The 17281-nt window shown below is 44.6% G+C and overlaps 1 protein-coding gene across 1 annotated transcript in view; it reads left to right on the top strand.

Moving 5' to 3' along the window:
- GRID1 (glutamate ionotropic receptor delta type subunit 1) overlaps positions 1–17281 on the top strand; it is a 702359-nt gene that overhangs the window by 468681 nt on the left and 216397 nt on the right. Inside the window, exons 7-8 of the mRNA XM_074339722.2 lie at positions 4116–4277; positions 6255–6374. Of these exons, the coding sequence (XP_074195823.2) occupies positions 4116–4277; positions 6255–6374 (282 nt within the window). The remainder of the gene's footprint in view (positions 1–4115; positions 4278–6254; positions 6375–17281) is intronic.

Below are 17281 nucleotides of genomic sequence, written 5' to 3'. Positions count from 1 at the left end.
AAGTCTTGACTTGCTCAGCAGTACTCAGCAAGTGAGTGCAAGTGAAGAGTCAACCCACCCGTTCAGCAGGCGTTTATTGAGCACTTGCTAGGTCCATGCACTGCTCTTGATACTGGGGGTACAGCAGTGGGCAAAGCTGGCCCAGGCTGTGATGTATCAAAGCTCTTGCTCCCACCTGGCTAAGCTGCTCACACAGTAGAATAGGAGTCCTAGTGTATGACAGTGAAAGAGGAAGTTCGCATGTATCGGTAGGGTGGCCAGCTGAAGCAGCTCTGTCCCCACCTAGAATGAGGCCACAGGCTCCCAGCAAAGCCTCGGGGCTCTCTTCTGGCTCTGGCTCTGGCTCTGTGTGCCTCTCATTTGATGCCGTGTAGCATCTCTGACCTGGTTTTGTGTGTTTTGTTTTGCATCCGGGCCTTTCCTCTGCCATGCTTGTGGCCTCGACACTTTGGCCTCTCTTTTGCTTCTTAAGTCTACTTTCACCTGAAATGCTTATTTTAGTTCCTTGTCACTTTTGTGCTGCAGTATTCCTAGGCCAGCCAGAGCCTCAGGCTCCCATTTGCAGGGGAATAAGGGTTTAAATAGTGACAGTATCTGCTCTCCTTGTCTGTTCTTTGTGAATGAGCTCTGTGCTGGCACTTAGCTGAGCTGTGAGGGAGGAAGGCAAGGACTCCTTCAGGCCACCCCTCGCCCCCCTTTCTGTGGCCTGTAGCTCCAGCTCGGGCTGTTAGCCCCTTGAGATCAACAGTGAGGAGTGTCCCTCCAGCTGGGAGCCACTCTCCTTCCAGACTGCTCCTCTGGGTTCAGGGGCATCACCTGACCAAGCCTTGACACTGATCTCCACCCCTCCACCCCGAGTGAAGGCTTTCCCTCCATTTGTCAGGATCTGGAGGGAGCCCCACGCAGACGCTGCTTTTCTGCTATTGGCTCTTGATCTTTTCCTCAAGGGTCCCTTCTCTGGACAACCAGACTGTGAGGGCAGCACTCTTTGCTTTGGGTCCCCACCAGTGAACCCAGCAGGTGGCCTAAGTGAGGACAGTGCGGTTGGGGAGCAGAGGCGGAGCCACTGACCAGTGTAGAGTGTCAGCTTCTGCTTGAGGGAGGGAAGTTTTGAGATAGCATCTTACGAGGAGAAGGGGCAGGGGCAGTGTGAGTGAAGATGGAAGCAGCTCCCAGTGAGGATTAAGAAGGCATTTTGAGTAGGCTAGAAATGACATGCAAATTGAACAAAGGAGATTCCCTCCCAAGTCAAAGGTGGAGGCAGAAAATCTTTTTTGTCTGCTGTCTGTTTTCTATATTTTATCTTTTTGTGAACCAAGATCAGTGTGTACCTTCTTAGCAGGAGAGCCAACCATCCATCTATCCATTCATCCATCCATCCATCCATCCATCCATCCATCCATCCATCCATCCATCCAGCAAGCCAGCCATTCATCCTTCTATGTATCCACCATGCAACTATCCATCAAACATACATTAAGCAGCAACCATGGGCCTTGGCTGGTGCTGGGTTCTAGAGATAGTGAATATATATAGAGATATATAGAGATCTATCTAGAACAGTGAAAAAAAAATCCCCCCTCCCCTGCACTTAAGAAGCTCAAGTTTGGTGAGGTAAATGCACTTATGAACCGATGCTGTGTAGTATATCATGTAAGTAGGTGCCCAGGGTGATAGATGTGGGGGCAGGGGGAAGGCCTGTCTGTGACTGGGAAAGAATATTGCTCAAGCCTTTTCCCTTGAACGGAGATGGGTTCACCCTTCCCAGCAGATACACTTGTGGGAGGGCTGAGGGCTTCCTTTGGCCTTTCTGAGTCACATCCTGTTTTTTTCTCTTCACTGCAGACCTCTCTGTATTCATACATTTGTTAAGTACTTTAATTCATTGTGAATTGAAGTGCTGGAGGGAACAAGGGAAATGGCCCTGGGTGCTGGCCCCAGCCAAAGCTGGGGTGGTGCTGCCCAAATGTTTGAGTGCAGATAAAGGTATAGTTGTGAATCCAAGTGCCTCACTGGTTGAATAGCATCGGCTATGAGTGGCTAGCTGGGAGATCCGTGAATGTCTTGAGAAGAGAAATCTTCACATCCTCAAGGACTCTCAGCTTTGAGCTATCCTTTCAGAAAAAAAGTAAAATCAAGCCAACTCTAAGTGGTTTACGTTATCTTACAACAACATCTCCATTGTGGCTTTCTATTCCAGAGGGGAGGTAGATGTGCCAAAATTATTTTTGTAGTGGTAGAGGCTTCTGAGAGCTGGGGGGCTGACAAGTGCATTTCTCCCTGAAGAAATGCTCCCCCAGGGCTGGGGGGGTTGTAGACACGGGTGTGTCCTGCTGTTCCCTGTAGGGCAGAGGGTGAATTCCAGGTGGTGGGAATAACTTCGCTCTGCTCTCAGGTAAGCACCTGTGTACTCAGGGGCCTGAAATTGGTCATCAGTGCTGACCTTTGGCCTGAGGTCTTTGGTTAATTCAGCAGGGGTCGTCATCCTAGACACCCTTCTGCCATCACTGAGATGTCTCCTGTCCATCCTCCACCCACTTCTTACACCTACAGCATGGAGAGGTGCCAGGTACACAGGCCTTAGTGCCATACATCCCTGTGCCCACTGCAAGGACACAGGCTGAAGGCAGATAGGACAAGGCTCTTCAGGAAAGCTCAGGGCACAGGGAGACTCACAGAAGTGGGCAGATCTGCTTGCATATGTCACGGCAGAGATGACCCTTGAGAATTAGCCTGAGTTGCTAGGCACACATGATGTAGCAGATGTTTTTGATATCCTGTATCAGCTTCTTTGGTCCACCTCTGATTTCAGTTGCAGTTCTGAGGACAGTTCCCATCACCCAAACTCTTGTCTGGGGCTCTGTTTTGGGGGCACCCAGTCTAAGATATGTGAGTGTAGAAATTGCAGGCTGAGAACAAGGCATGGAGGTGTTAAGGGTGCAAGGGACATTCTGGGGGTAGGGTGGGGGGTAGGCTGAGAGGAGCAGGGGTTCGTCCTGCAGCCTGAGGACCTTCCCAGGAGTCCTGTGTGGCTGACATATGCTCCTATTTATATCAGTGATTTTGTTTTTCTGAAATATTTTTAGCAGACACCTTGCTGCTTAGATGTGCAGAGAGTCATCCCTTTGACCCACTTTGGCTGATGGTTGTTTGTGCAACAGTTACCGTGTGGGGCCAGACACCTACCAAGGATGGATGTTACCTCCCTCCATGCCCTCCTCTTCCTCTCCTCCCTTCTTGCTCCATGATGCCCACTGGGAGGAGTGGGGTGGCATGAAGGATAACAGGTGACAACAGGGTTGCCCTCCTGCCCACAGAGAGCTCTTGCTGGGCCCCTGAGAAGGCAGGTGTTGGTGTTTGGGCTCATCCAGATCAGAGCCTTTAATCATGATCAGGAGGGTGAGCCAGACCTGTCCCACCCTGGGTTCCACCACTGCGGTGCTGCTCTTCTCACTGTTATTCCCACTTCACCCTCGTAACCATGCTCTCCAGAGCTCTGCGATGGGCTGTGTGTCCTCTCCAACCCAGCTATGGTGTGGACAGCTAAGCAAAGGGGGAGCTCTCAGAGGCACATAGTTGCAAATCCCAGAAGCATTCCCTGGCCAGCAGTGACACCACTGCAGAGCAGACTTGGTGGCGTCCCAAATCTCCATCACCGTCACCTGCTCTGCCTGGCCCTACTCCTTCACACACTCATGCCTTTGCACAATGCTGTGTCCTCCCTGTACTGCTCCTATCTTTTATCCTACTGATCCTTTGGCTGAGCTTTCTGCCCATCCTTCCCTCCATCCTTTGTCACGTAAGAGGATGCCCCACTCCAGGCTCACAGAGAGCCTGCAACAAGACTCCATCGTGGTGCTGATCACTGTGCTTCTCCTGTGGCTGTTCGGATCCACCTCGTAACTAGTTCGTGAAGCAGGGCTAGGTCTTATTCTCCTCAGGACCCTTGCACTTGCCTGGGTTTTGAATGAATACCTAGAAGCCAAAGGATCCTGGCATAACTATTGGGCATCACTTGTTGCTGTTGACATCCTCGGTTAGCTCACCCATCGACTGGTTTCTCCTTCTCTGGAAATGCACCCATGGAAAGCATTTCACCACCTTTGTCTTTGCAGATATCCAACCTCTACCTGTATGACAGTGTTCTGATGCTGGCCAACGCCTTCCACAGGAAGCTGGAGGACCGGAAGTGGCACAGCATGGCAAGCCTCAACTGCATACGCAAGTCCACCAAGCCATGGAATGGAGGGCGGTCCATGCTGGATACAATAAAAAAGGTGTGTGTGGAAGGCACCCTCCCAGGCCAAGGCCAAGGCCAAGGCCAAAGACAGGCCCTTTCTCGCACCCTCTCTCCACTTCCGCCTCCTCCGGCAGGTGGCTTGAAACTGAGTTCTTTGTGTGGTTGCCCTGATAGGCCCCTCCCAGGTCTCTCTCCTTGCCATTCATCCTGTCCCAGTATTTGAGGGATGAGTGAGCCGCAGTTCATGGCTATGTGTTATTATTATTGTTCCTGTTTTCACATAAGGAGATTGGACTTCAGAGAGGTTAAGCAACTTGCCCAAGGTCACCAGTACAGTAGTCTCCCCCTTATCTACAGTTTTACTTTCAGCAGTTTTAGTTACCCATGGTCAATCATAGTCTAAAAATGTTGAATAGAAAATTCCAGAAATAAACAATTCATAAGTTTCAAATTGCACACCATGCTGAATATCTCACTTCATCTCATCATGTAGTCATTGTATCATTTCACATCATCACAAGAAGAAGAATGAGTGCAGTACAATAAGATATTTTGAGAGAGAGAGAGAAAGAGAGAGAGATAAGAGACCACATTAGCATAACTTTTACTGCAGTATATTGTTATAACTGTTCTATATTATTATTAGTTATTATTGTTAATCTCTTACTGTGCCTTTAGAATTAAAATTAAAGTTCATCAGAGGTACGTATGTATAAGAAAAAATATAGTACATATAAGGTTTGGTACTATCCACAGTTTCAGGCATCCTCTGGGGGTCTTGTAACATATCCCCCAGGGATAAGGAAGCACTACTGTAAGTAAAAAAAAATGAAGGTAGCTGCCTAGCTCATGTCTGGCACTGTCTGTAAGAGAGGTTGTCTCAGTTGGCAGAGGATGTGCTAATCATCCAAGACCTGTGTGTGTGTGTGTGTGTGCATGTTCAGGCACTCTGCACTAGTGATGTGTCTCATGACATGCTGAGGCGTGACACCAAGTTAGAAGGCTGGATTTGAAGCGAATTGGGTAATCCACAGAAGATTTGTTAGAGTGAATTGGCTTTTAGAGGCTTCAAAAGAGCATTTACGGAAATCTATAGTGCTAGAAGTTTTAGTCACAATAAATCATGCATGGTTTCAATAGCACTGTACATATTCTGGTGTTGGTTTGAATTTCCTGCAGCCCAAGCCAGAGCCGGGGGCCCTCTTGGGACTCAGTCTCAGGGATTCTCCCCGCCCACAGCCTATGGGAGAGTAAGGCTGGATGAGAACCCCACCTCAGGCTTGAAGAATGAAGGGGGCTTATCACAGGTTAGCACAGCCCCCTTGCGGCCGGCTCCTACAGAGCCCCCTGAACCACTGGAAAGAGGTGCTGAGTATGCACACCCACCACACCCAGTCTGTGCCAGGCATCATGCTTTGTGCACATTTTCTTCTTAAGTCCTTGCAGGATCTGTGACATGGATCTAATTAACTCCAGGCTGATGCTGGGAGACGGGAGATAAATTGCCTAAGGCGGCACGGGTGACAAAGCCAGGACTGGGCTGGGTTTTGGCCTTCAGTTCTCATGCTTGCTGCCCTGCAACTTACTGCCATGTGTCTGCAATGGCTCTTATTGACCTCTGACTTCCTCTTGGCTCAAGCGAAGGTGAGCCCCTGAGGCAGGTTGCCAGGGTAGACTGTAAGCTTCAGGTGAGTGGGGGCAGAAGCTGCCACTCTTTAATCTCATGGCCAGCACAGTGTGTGGCCCAGAGCAGGTGCTCTAATCCTGTTGCCTTCCTGAACAACAGGTGCAAGCCTTAGGAATTGCCCCTGTGAGCAATGACCTGGGATGTGTGGATCCTGCTCCGAGGCTGAGGACTGCCAGCCACTCTTCTCATTACCGCTTGCCCATTGCTCCCCCAGACCTCGATTGTTCCTTCTGAGCCACCACTTCCTTTCCTTCCTTGTCTTGGGGTCCTGTCCCCTACCCCATTCATATTTGCTCGCCCTCCAATGGTCTTTCCTTGTCTCTGCAGGGCCACATCACCGGCCTCACAGGGGTGATGGAGTTTCGGGAGGACAGCTCGAATCCCTACGTCCAATTTGAAATCCTCGGCACAACCTACAGTGAGACGTTTGGCAAAGACATGCGTAAGGTCAGCCTCAGGCGCCCACCGTCCCCTCCTCCCGCTGTGGTGGCGAGAAGCCTGGGTTCTGTTAACCAGGACAGAAGGCCCCCTCCCACTCTCTGCTGGTGGGATCCATGCTGATGTTTTTGGGGCACGGTGGGGAGGAGGCTCAGAGAGTTTCAACAGAAAGTGCCAAAGTGTCACTAATGCCCTCTCAGTTCAGCGGCGGCTCCGGCAGCCCTGGTCCGGTTGCAGTCTTGTGGTCCTGGGCTAGGCTGGAAGGGACAATATGTTTTTCCAGAGTGGCTGAAATTGGCTGAACTGCCAGGACAGGTGTGACTATGACAGAGGCAGGAGATAGAGGTTACAGCCAGAGCATCCCCCAGATGCAAGCATGAGACAAGGCCATGAACAGAAAAGTGAGTCACAAGGAGGGTGAGAAGCAGGCAATGAGAGACACACGGGCTGTAGAACTCATGGTGGGGTTTGTCTGTTTGATTTGGTGCTCATGCAAGGGGCAGGCCTGGGGCTCTTTATGGTGACACTTTGCCTGTTTTTCCCTCCTCTTATAGCGATTTTCAGGATTGAGGACTGGCGGGGGGGTGGGGGGGCCCTTTACCCAGAGTTGGAATCCCCAGAGTTAAGCCCCAGATGGAAGCACCCATGATGTGTAGGAGCCACAGACAGACTGAATCTAATCAGGATAGCATTAAAGCATTAGCGGGTTGGCGTACACTCAGGCAAAGGCTCATGCGGGAGCCACACACACACACACACACACACACGCACACACACACTGTCACATACACATTTCTATACACTGGAGAGAAGGACATCTCTACTGTTGATAACGCCCAGGAGATAAGAGCATAGTGAGCTCTCGGCGTGGCAGGGTAAACCCTTGGCAGAGAGCCCTTTACACTGGCTAGCACTGGCTGGGGGCGGTGGAGGGGCAGAAAAGGGTGACATGATGTTGGGTTACTGAGAATCTAGGTGAGGGGATTTGTGGGCTGTGCTACTTGAGGACCAGGTAGAAGGATGCATGTGTGGAGTCATGGAGGGTGTGAGAGCTGGAGGGCATGGAGGGAGTGGTCATCAGTTACAACATGGGAGGAGGATGGTGCCCTAGGGAGAAGCTGGGAAGTCTGAGGATCCACGTGTGACATGGGGGTGGGAGACTCAGCCCATCCTGACAGAAGATAGAGTCATGGGGTTGGTCAGAAAAAAAGGTTCAGTAATTGGCTGAGATGCAATGGTGACGCATGGTTTGATGACATTTTTTGAGCTCAGAGGTTTGTTTGCAGCATCAAAGAGGGGGTGGGCGACTATGGTTTGCTATCCTGCTGGGCCAGGGTGTGACTTGCAATGTCAAGGGTGTCAGGGGAAACCGATGATGTCTGTTAGGGATGCCCAAAGCTGTGAGGCTTGGTGAAGGGCTGGGTGGTCCACATTGGTCTGAGACATTCATGACCACAATAGAAATTGACTTGTATTGGTACTGCCACCTGGTAAGGGGAAACCAGGACAGGGAACCCTTTCAGTCACTTTGTTATGAAAGGAGATTGTCAGCTGTAGCTGCCTGCCGAAGCAACCATCCATTTCTGCCGTGGTACTTGCCTTCGTTCCTCAGTGTTCCTCTGAGGTTAATAACAATCAGACCCTGTCTGCTTTGCTACCCCATCCCCCTTCTTTCAGCTCAGCTCTAACACTAAGGGCCCCATAGTGGGTGGGAATAGTGCCTGTGAGGGTCTCTGCCTCATTTTAGGCAGCTGATGGGGGTGCTACTCCAGGTGCCTGAGAGCAGGAGGCACTGTGTCCTCCACTTCCTGTTTCAGGTGTCTCGCCTTCCGTGTTGCCACGGCAACGCTTCTCCAATACCCGTGAAACCAATGGGAGCTGGAATCTCTCAGTACAAGGAGCTTCTGAGCAGGAGTCCTGAGTGTAATTGAGTTGGAAGGGAAGCTGATTTTCAAGTGGGCTTTATTTTAAAATGTATCCTTTTGTCATTTTAAAATCTGCCCTTAATAACTGCATATCCCAGTTGTTATCTGTCTGACTGGCAGCTTACCGCTGTTAAAGAGAACTTATCTGGAAAGCAGGAATGGGATTTACCATAGCAAATGTTTGTTATTCAGGTCCAGGCTGCATTAAAGCCAGGTCTGGGAGGTTTCAGGATAAAGCAGAGAGGGGATTGGGACCAAGTGTAACGGCCCTAGGGCAGTATTTGAAGGTAGGGCTGAGCTGGGATTCCTGGGGTTCACATGGCTGTGAGGGATAAGGCTAGGAAATTGGGGTGACCTAAAAATAAAGTTGAGGGTGGGCAGCAGATTTGAGGGCAGGGTTGGGGTCCTTAGGCACACAAAGGTAGTGCAAAGATCAGTCAATTCAAGGAGGCAGGGGCATCTCTGAAGAGCCCCCCTCAACTGATTCTCTGTAGCCATGCCCAGTGCAGAGCTGTTAGTTGAGCCAACTGGGCTGATTGCTAGATGCTGTCATGTTGGAGCGGGGTGAGGATATCCCTGCGAAGATGACATGTATATGTGTATGTATTCTAATATATTGTCTATATTTGTTTATCTATCTATCTATCTATCTATCTATCTATCTATCTATCTATCTATCCATCCATCCATGTTAATTTAAAACAACTACAGCAAACACAGACACGAAAAACAAAACCAAGTAGTTTCTTTAGGATTTAAACCAGGAGGACACACTTAAATGAGGGAGCAAATGGATATTTTCTTAAAGTATAATAAATATCTTGGAGGGAAATCGCAGGGAGGGTGAGTCACCCAGATGTTTTAGATTAAGTGGCACCAAGAGACTGTGATTACTCAGCGCCATCAGAGGATGGGAGGAGTGGGTGATCACCTTTTGCTGCAGGGTGCTGGACAAACACTAATTAAATTATCTTATCCAGGAAGTACATTGTTGTTGAGGGTGCGCTGGGTGGCAAAATCAAAAGTCTGTGTCACCAGCTTGCTGTGTAACTTTGGGCACTTGCTGTGTACTGTCTGTTCTGCTTGGAGCTCTCCGGCATGGGTGATCACCAAGCAACCCTGACAGGGCAGGCTTTGCTGGAAAGTCACGTCCAGTTCCCACAGGACTAGGCCGGACATTTGTCCTGGGGGTGCATGCTTGTTCCTGTTGGAGCCTTACAAGTTTCTTTTCGGCTTTCTCTTTGTTCAGACAGTACTCTCCGGAGTGGGTTCCCATGGGTTTGTCCATGCAAATGTCCTTAGCTCATAATATAAGTTGGAATGGGATTGTTGGAGGCCCCCTGCAGGAAAGTTTCCAAAGGTGGGGGCATGGAAAGCTGTTAGGACAGGACAAGAGGGAGCTGAGCAGGACAACAGAGCCCCTACATGGGACGAAGGTACATCGTACATAGGTGGTCTCACTGATTTGGGAACCTTTGCATCACTCCAGGCTCTGCCTCCCCTGAGCTTTCACAGTCACTCCCCTTCTCCCAACCTTTTTTTTTTTCTCAGATGGAAAATTCAGATAATAGGAGTCTCCTGTTTGAGTATAGGGGTCACTCACTGTGATGACCCTAATGTAGCACTTGGCAGTGAGAACTCTCCTGTGTGGCCCAGGACATCAGCTTTAGGCAGGTGGGGCTGTATACCTTCTTGAGTGTTCTGCCCCAGACCCCACACGAGCTGAAAGGCCCAGGCAGGCTTAGAACATGAGCTTCTGCCTCAAAGTGCCCTGGACTGCAGCTCCTCACCACTCCATGTGCCCAAGCCTGAGGCTGGAGACAGGAGGGGGCTCTGTGAGCCCGGGAAGTGTGCAGCCCTGCTTCTATGCCTGGAAGCAGATGTCGACTTCTTATAAAGACCAAAGGCCAAGAGGGACCTGGTAGCTTCACCCCTGATGAGATTTTATTTGTAGGACTGCTTTGGTGTGATGAATGGAAGAAGGAAAACACGGTGGTCTTTTTTCCCATAAGCATGACTTGCCTGGAGTGTAACACCAGCTACAGCCCTGCAGAAACATTTTTCCACGACATGATTGCTGAGGATGTCCGCCCTTCTCCATCTTAATGATACCAGTGTGGAAGGCTCATTCCCTTCCTTCCACTAACATGGGGTCCCTGGTGCAGTGAAATCCTGGGGAAATTGCCAACTGCTCGTAGGCCCTTTGAACCTTATTTCCCATGGGTGCCGTCCACCTGATTCACTGGCTCAGTGGAAGTCAGCCTGCCATTGGGCAGGGGGTGGGGAAGTGGACGGAAGCATTGGGAAGGCCTGTGTGTCTGCTCTGTGAGTGGGCATTCCAGGGCAAAGAATACCCTGGTACAAGGAGAGAGAACAGGGCCGTTTTCTGTTCCTTTCGATAGAGTAGAAGTGAGTTAAGACCAAGAGACTGAGAAAGAATTTTGTCCAGTGGTTTTCAAGCCTTTCTCTAGTCCTGGATAATCTGTTTCAACAGAATCTTACTGGAACCCAAATATCTTAAACAGTTGTAGAAGCAGACATGCGGTGGTTGCAATAGGTGGGGAATTGGGATAATGGGTCTTGCGACCGCCCCCCGCCCCCTCCGATAGTCTCCCCTGTCCCCAGCATTTCTGTGGTTTTCTGAGCAGCTCCACCAGGGGAACTGAGGCTCTGAGACTGCAAAGACTTAGTTATGTAGCACCAGCAAGTATGTGTCTGTGCTGGGCTGGAAGGAAGATTTCCTGGACAGCTGAGGGAAGTGACGTGTGGCACAGGACTCAGGACATCCTTCCTGAACTCAGGATGATACAGTTCTGTGACTCAGCCCGCTTTCCACTCCATCCTCATGTGTCACCCCCGCTCCCCCGCCCCCTCCCCCCCCCCACGCCAGCATTAGAGCCTCACAGGCCCTTCCCATTGGTCTGGAGCCTGCTGACTTGATGTTTCATCAGTGCCCTTGGGTCACACTCCCTATTCCAGCAGTCCCCCAGGGAAGTGGGAGGGCTTCACTCTCTTTTATTAGTTTAAGACTTAAGAAGCTTCTCCTGGCTTCTCCGTCAATTTTGATTTTTCATAAAAGCTGGCTTTGCACAGGAATCAAATGCCCCCATTGATGTCATGTCCTCAAGAGAGCCTCATGGCTGCTAATGATAATTCAGAGTAATAATTGCTCATCATGCAGTGATTGCCACGCCATAGGACTCCAGCCCTCCCCCGGCTTAGAAGTGCGTACATCATTAACTTTGTTGCCCAGGACTGCTGAACTCTGTTACAAATTGTCCCACATTCTCAGGGTTCAGAACTTCTAAGGGGGGAGGCCAGGTGGAAAAGGCACCAATCAGAAGACAGGATAGCTCTGTCATGTAGTGGCTGACTCTTAGAGCACAGGCGGAATCCCTTACCTGGTAGCTCCAGCAGCTGGTGCCAGGAGCTTCACCGTGGGTTCAGTACTGAGGACGGCGAGGTGGGCAGTGGTGGGGGCTGGAGGGATCCAGCCTGAGAATTGTGCAGGGTCTCTATTAAGCAGCTCTGACAGAGACTCCGACTGTGTGCAGTGAGTCCCAGAAGAGAAATAACCTTCAGCCTCTTCATGGGTTAGCAGTCTTGCTGCGCATTGTCCAAGAAAAATGTCGCCCATTTGGAACCCGTATGCAGAACCGCTTTTGTCAGAGCTGAGAACCAAAACAAACGTCTGCCTCATCTGAGTAAAGGGATAAGGAAAAGATACAATTAAGTACTATTTCATTTTAAGTAACATTTATTGCTAATTTTTGAGGGTAGCATCAATACATGCTCATTTAGGGTAGAATGTTTAGAAAATACCGATAAATGAAAAGAATAATGAAGAAGTCAGCTATAATCTCTGAACTAAGGAATAAATACTGTTAGAATTTCTGATGCCTTTTCTTTATTTACTTTTTCTTTTTTTCCCTCCATGTTTACATAGAGATAGAGACAGTGATAGGTATATTTATCAAATTGCTATTTATTGTACATATATTTTATATCCTGACTTTCCCATTTAATGCTATATTGGGAGTATTTTCTCATTTCTTTATTCTTTTCCACTATGATTTTTAATGGAAACACATTATTCAACTTACAGAGAGCCATCATTTATTTTATCTTCCTATGTGATGAATGTTTAGTCATTTTCACCATATTATTATAGAATAGTATTGTAACGACCATACAGAATATATGGTTTTATTCCATCTATATTTATTTCCTTGTTTTTTAAGAAGTGGAATTGCCAAGCCAAGGATAATACTTTTTTTAGATTCTTTATGTACTTGATACATATTTTCAAATTAATTATAGAAATATTTCAATAATTTTCACACCCACCAGTAGTATATGGAAGTCTCTGTTATAGCCTATGCTCAAAAAAATTGAGTGATATATATTAAACATTTTTGTTAATTTGGTTGCAGAATGAAAAAATAGTGTTGCTAAATTTGCGTTTCTCATGCGATTATACATATATTTAAAAATATAGTCACTGGTCATTTGAATTTCATATTTTGTAAATTATACCTCAGATCTTTGGTTTTTTATATTGAGGATGAAAATTTTCTTGTCAACTCATACAACCTTTCAGAAGGGAATTAGTAGTTATTCTTGTCAAACATTTTGTACTCATAAATCATTTGCCTTTGATAAGAAAAGTTTTCACATATAATATTTTATATGTTTGTATTTCTTAGAAGTCATACCCAATTTGCAAAGTAGATACTATTCATCTATACTTTCTTTTAGTGTTTTTATGGTTTGATTTTATTTCAATGAAATCTTCCATCCACTTGGGATTGATTTGTAAGAAATTGTGATGTGATGACCTAGCTTTTACATTTTTCAGTAATGTGTCCTACTACCATTTACCTTTCCTAATTGACTTGAATGTCACATTTATCATATGCTCTACTAAATTTTGCATATCTCCTCATTGATTTTAAGAAATTTTTAGATTCTTTTCTCTCCCTTTTTTTCCTCTCAGCTTAAATTTAATTCATCTTTGTACATAATTAGGATGTACTTGTCTGCAAGTAACAGAATGCTCATCTCGAGTGGATTAAACAATAAGGAAAACTTAATATGTGACATAAAAAGAGGCCTGCAGCTAGGGGACCTCCAGGGTTGGCCAATTCAGACATTCAATGCCCAGATCAAAGGCTCGGGTCTTTTCCATCTTTTTACTTGGCTGTCCTCAGGACGTGGTCTGAGCTGTCCTCATAGTTTCACGATGGCTGTGACAGTTCCAACTGTCATACCCAGAAAGACAGCAGTGCATGGAAGAGGAGGATAATTCCTTTCTGTACGTCTCCTTTTTAGAAATGGGGAGACTGTTCCCAGCAGTTGACCCTGGCTTCTTGTTTTTATATAATTTTCATTTTGCTTTTTTTGTTGTTGTTGTTATTGCAGTTAAAATTGAGGTTTTCCACCTAGATGTATATGTGATGTCGACCTATAGTTTCTCTCTTAGATGTTTGGGTTCAACTTGTATTCAGCTTGTATTTTCTTCATAACACGGATAGGGCATCGATTATTTTTTTGCACTTGTATGGACAGAGCTCTTGGAAGTTGGAAACAATTTAACTTGTAAAATTATCTGGGTTGGTTGTTGGTCTTATGGCTATTACTTTGATATGCTGGAAACTTCCTGGTTTCTACATTTCCTTGAGTCATTTTTAGTAATCTACACAAAATCTTGCATATCACTGGCATTTTAAAATTCATTATTAAGCTTCATATAGTGTTTGCAAATAATGTAAAAAAAAGCTATCTCTTGAAATATCTCTCTTTTCATTCCTATTATTGTGTATTTGTGTTGTCTCCCTTTATTTATTGACTAGACTTGACAGAAGTTTTTTTTATTGATTTTTTTTCCCAAAGATCTAAGTCTAATTTGCTTAATCAATTTTGTTATATGTTACTCTAATTCCTGGATTGTTTTTCTTCCTGTATGCCTGCTGGCTAGGGTTATTATTATTATTTTTTTAAATTTAATTTTATTGTTAATTTTAAAACTATCTGAGCTGTTAGATAATTTATTTTTATTCTTTCCAGTTTTGGAATGCTATTTTATTCTGGATATAATTGTAGCTGGATCCTAGTAGTTTTTCTAATATAAGCGGAAGTGTAACACTCATGCAGAAAAGTGCCTAAATCATGACTCAGTCACAGTGAATTTTCAGAAAGTGAAAAGATCCATGCAATCAACAGCCATATCAAGAAGCAGACCGTCCCTAGTGCCCCCATAGATCGCTCTAGGACCCCCTTCTGGTCATTACACTCACCAAAAGAAATACAGTTGACATCTAATGCACAGACTCCGTGCTCTTTTGTAACTGCCTTCTTTTGTTCAGCATCATCTTTGTGAGATGCGTTATGTTTATTGGATGTAGTTTTATTTCATTCATTCTTATTGTGTTTTAAAATGTAGGCTTTATTATTATTCAGGTATGGTGAGGCCAACCGATTGGGGAATGCCTGCCATTAAAAAGATAGTTTGTTACAGTGCCTACAAGGGTGTGCACCACACCGCACAGGGCCACACAAAGCATCAGGATCAGATAGGAGGCAGAGGGAATGGGAAAATGTGGGCAAGAGTCTTTACTGTGGTTTTTGCAGGAAGGATGGGTGAGGCAGGGTAAGCAGGTTTAAGATTGGTTAGTTTGCATTATTTCAGGCGGCTCCCGGGCTACCTTGCCCTGAACCTGGGATGTTTAAGGCAGGGGAATAGTAGTCCAGAGTGTAAGAGCTTCACAAAGGATGTGTTTTTTGGGGGGAGGGAGGACTCTGGATTGGTTAGTTTGCATATAAAAGGTACAGGCAGTAGCTAGCTCTAGAAATTGAGTCAGTTACTGTCTCTAGGAATTGGTTAACCCTGGGCTGGGCAGTCTCTCCAGGGTTAGCAAGGCACTGGATATTGGATATCAAAGCATCAGCAATGCAGAAAATAAAAAGACATGATTAATATATGTCAACATATAATATTTATTTTATGAATATTTCACACTGTATTCTATTGCTGACACTTAGGTTGTTTCCATATTTTGTGTTATCAATAATACTGCTATAAACATCTTTAGATATATCTTTTTGGGGAACATATTTATGTTTTTTGTTGGTACATGTATGAGAGTGGAATTACTAGGTCAAAAGATATATGCTTGATTAAGAGATACTGCCAAACACTTTTCTAGAAAAGTGCTTGTACTGGTTTATATTCTTATAATAGTTTCTAAGAATTCCAGTTGTGCTTCATCAGCCCTGAGTGAACTAACATGGTTTGTTAGTCTTTACAATGGTAGCCGTTCTGTTGGGTGGGTAATGGTTTCTCACTGCAGTTATTTCATTTCCATGATGATTAATGATGATGAGATCCTTTTCATATGTTTACTGGTCATTTGGATATCTCCTTTGTTGGGTGCCTGTTCAAGTCTTTCATGCATTTTTTTTTTTTTTTTTTCTATTTGGTTTTCATCCTTTTTTCTCTTTTTTTCTTTTTTTTAGTGATTTGTGGAACTAGATATGTGTCCTTATAAATATATGTATTGGAAATGTTCTCTCCCACTCTGTGGCTTGTCTTTTGAATGTTCTTAATGTTGTCCTTTAATGAGCAGAAACTCTTAATTTTAATGTAATTCAATTTATCAATTTACCGTTCTTTTTTATTTGTTTACTACATACAGTATACTGTTTAAAAAATGTTTATCTATCCTAGAACATAAAAATATTATCTTATACTTTATTCTAAATATTTTCTTTTTTTACACTTCAAATTTATGTGCATTTATCTGCATTACATCTGGAATTGGTCCATTTTACATCTGGAATTGATTTCTGTATATGGTGTGAGTTTGGAGGTGACATACATAAAAAAAATACAGATATACAATTGACCAATACCATTTATTAAAAAAAAAAGAAAACACCAAAAACCTCTTATCCCTACTACTTTGTCATACTACCTTTCTCATAAATCAAATGACTGTATATTGTGGGTCTGTGTTTGGATAATCTCTTCAATTCCATTTGGCCATTTATCTATATATGCACTAATATCATACTGTCTTAAAGCTCATAATTTTGTAAAAGCTTTGGTTTCTGGTAGTGTAAGTTCTTTTCTTGAAGGTAGATTTGGTTATTCTTTGACCTTTGCATTTTCTTATACATTTTAAAATTAAATTTTTATTTTCCACAAAAAATCTGGGATTTTGATTGAGATTGAATGGTCTCTTGATCAATTTAGGGAGAATTAACATCTTACTAATACTGAGTAATCTAATTCATAAACATAGAATACCCTTCAATTTATTTAAGTCATCTTTAATGTCTCTTAGGAAAGTTTTGTTGATGTACCTGTAGAGATCTTGAATAACTTTTCTTTGATTTTTCCCAGATATTGATATTTATGATTATATTATATAGAGAGTGTATTCAAATTTACTTTTCTACTTGTTTATTGTGTGTATATGCACATTAATTGGTTTTGTATATTAAGCTTGTCTCTAGTGAACTAAATGTATTTGCTGATTTATTCTAATAGTTATCTATAGATTCTTTAAGATTTTCTATATACACAATAACATCATCTATGGAAAATAAGAGTTTTATTTTTCCCCCAACTTTAATGCTTGTATTCATTTTTCTTTCCTTATTGTACTACTTAGGGTCTTTAATTCACGTTGAATAGATATAGTGATACGGGCATCCTTATCTTATTCTTGATCTCAGAGGATAGCTTTTTATAATGCACAATTTTATGTTTACTATATATTTGTGGTAGGTATTGTTTTTCATATTGATAAAATTCCTTTTTATTCCTAGTTTGCTAACAGTTTTGCCAAGAATGCTGATTACATTCAGTCAAAAGCTCTTTTACATCTATTGAGATAATTATATAATTTATATTCTCACTTTTTCTTATTAACTTAAATTACATTGATTTCTTTCCCCCGTCTTTGATGCTGTTCATTATTTCTCTTT

The sequence above is a fragment of the Rhinolophus sinicus genome, chromosome 15 (assembly GCF_057876585.1).
Source record: "Rhinolophus sinicus isolate RSI-liver-muscle chromosome 15, RSI-T2T, whole genome shotgun sequence".
NCBI lineage: Eukaryota > Metazoa > Chordata > Mammalia > Chiroptera > Rhinolophidae > Rhinolophus > Rhinolophus sinicus.
Note: the sequence above shows the minus strand (reverse complement) of the source record. Positions and strands in the feature narration are given on the sequence as shown.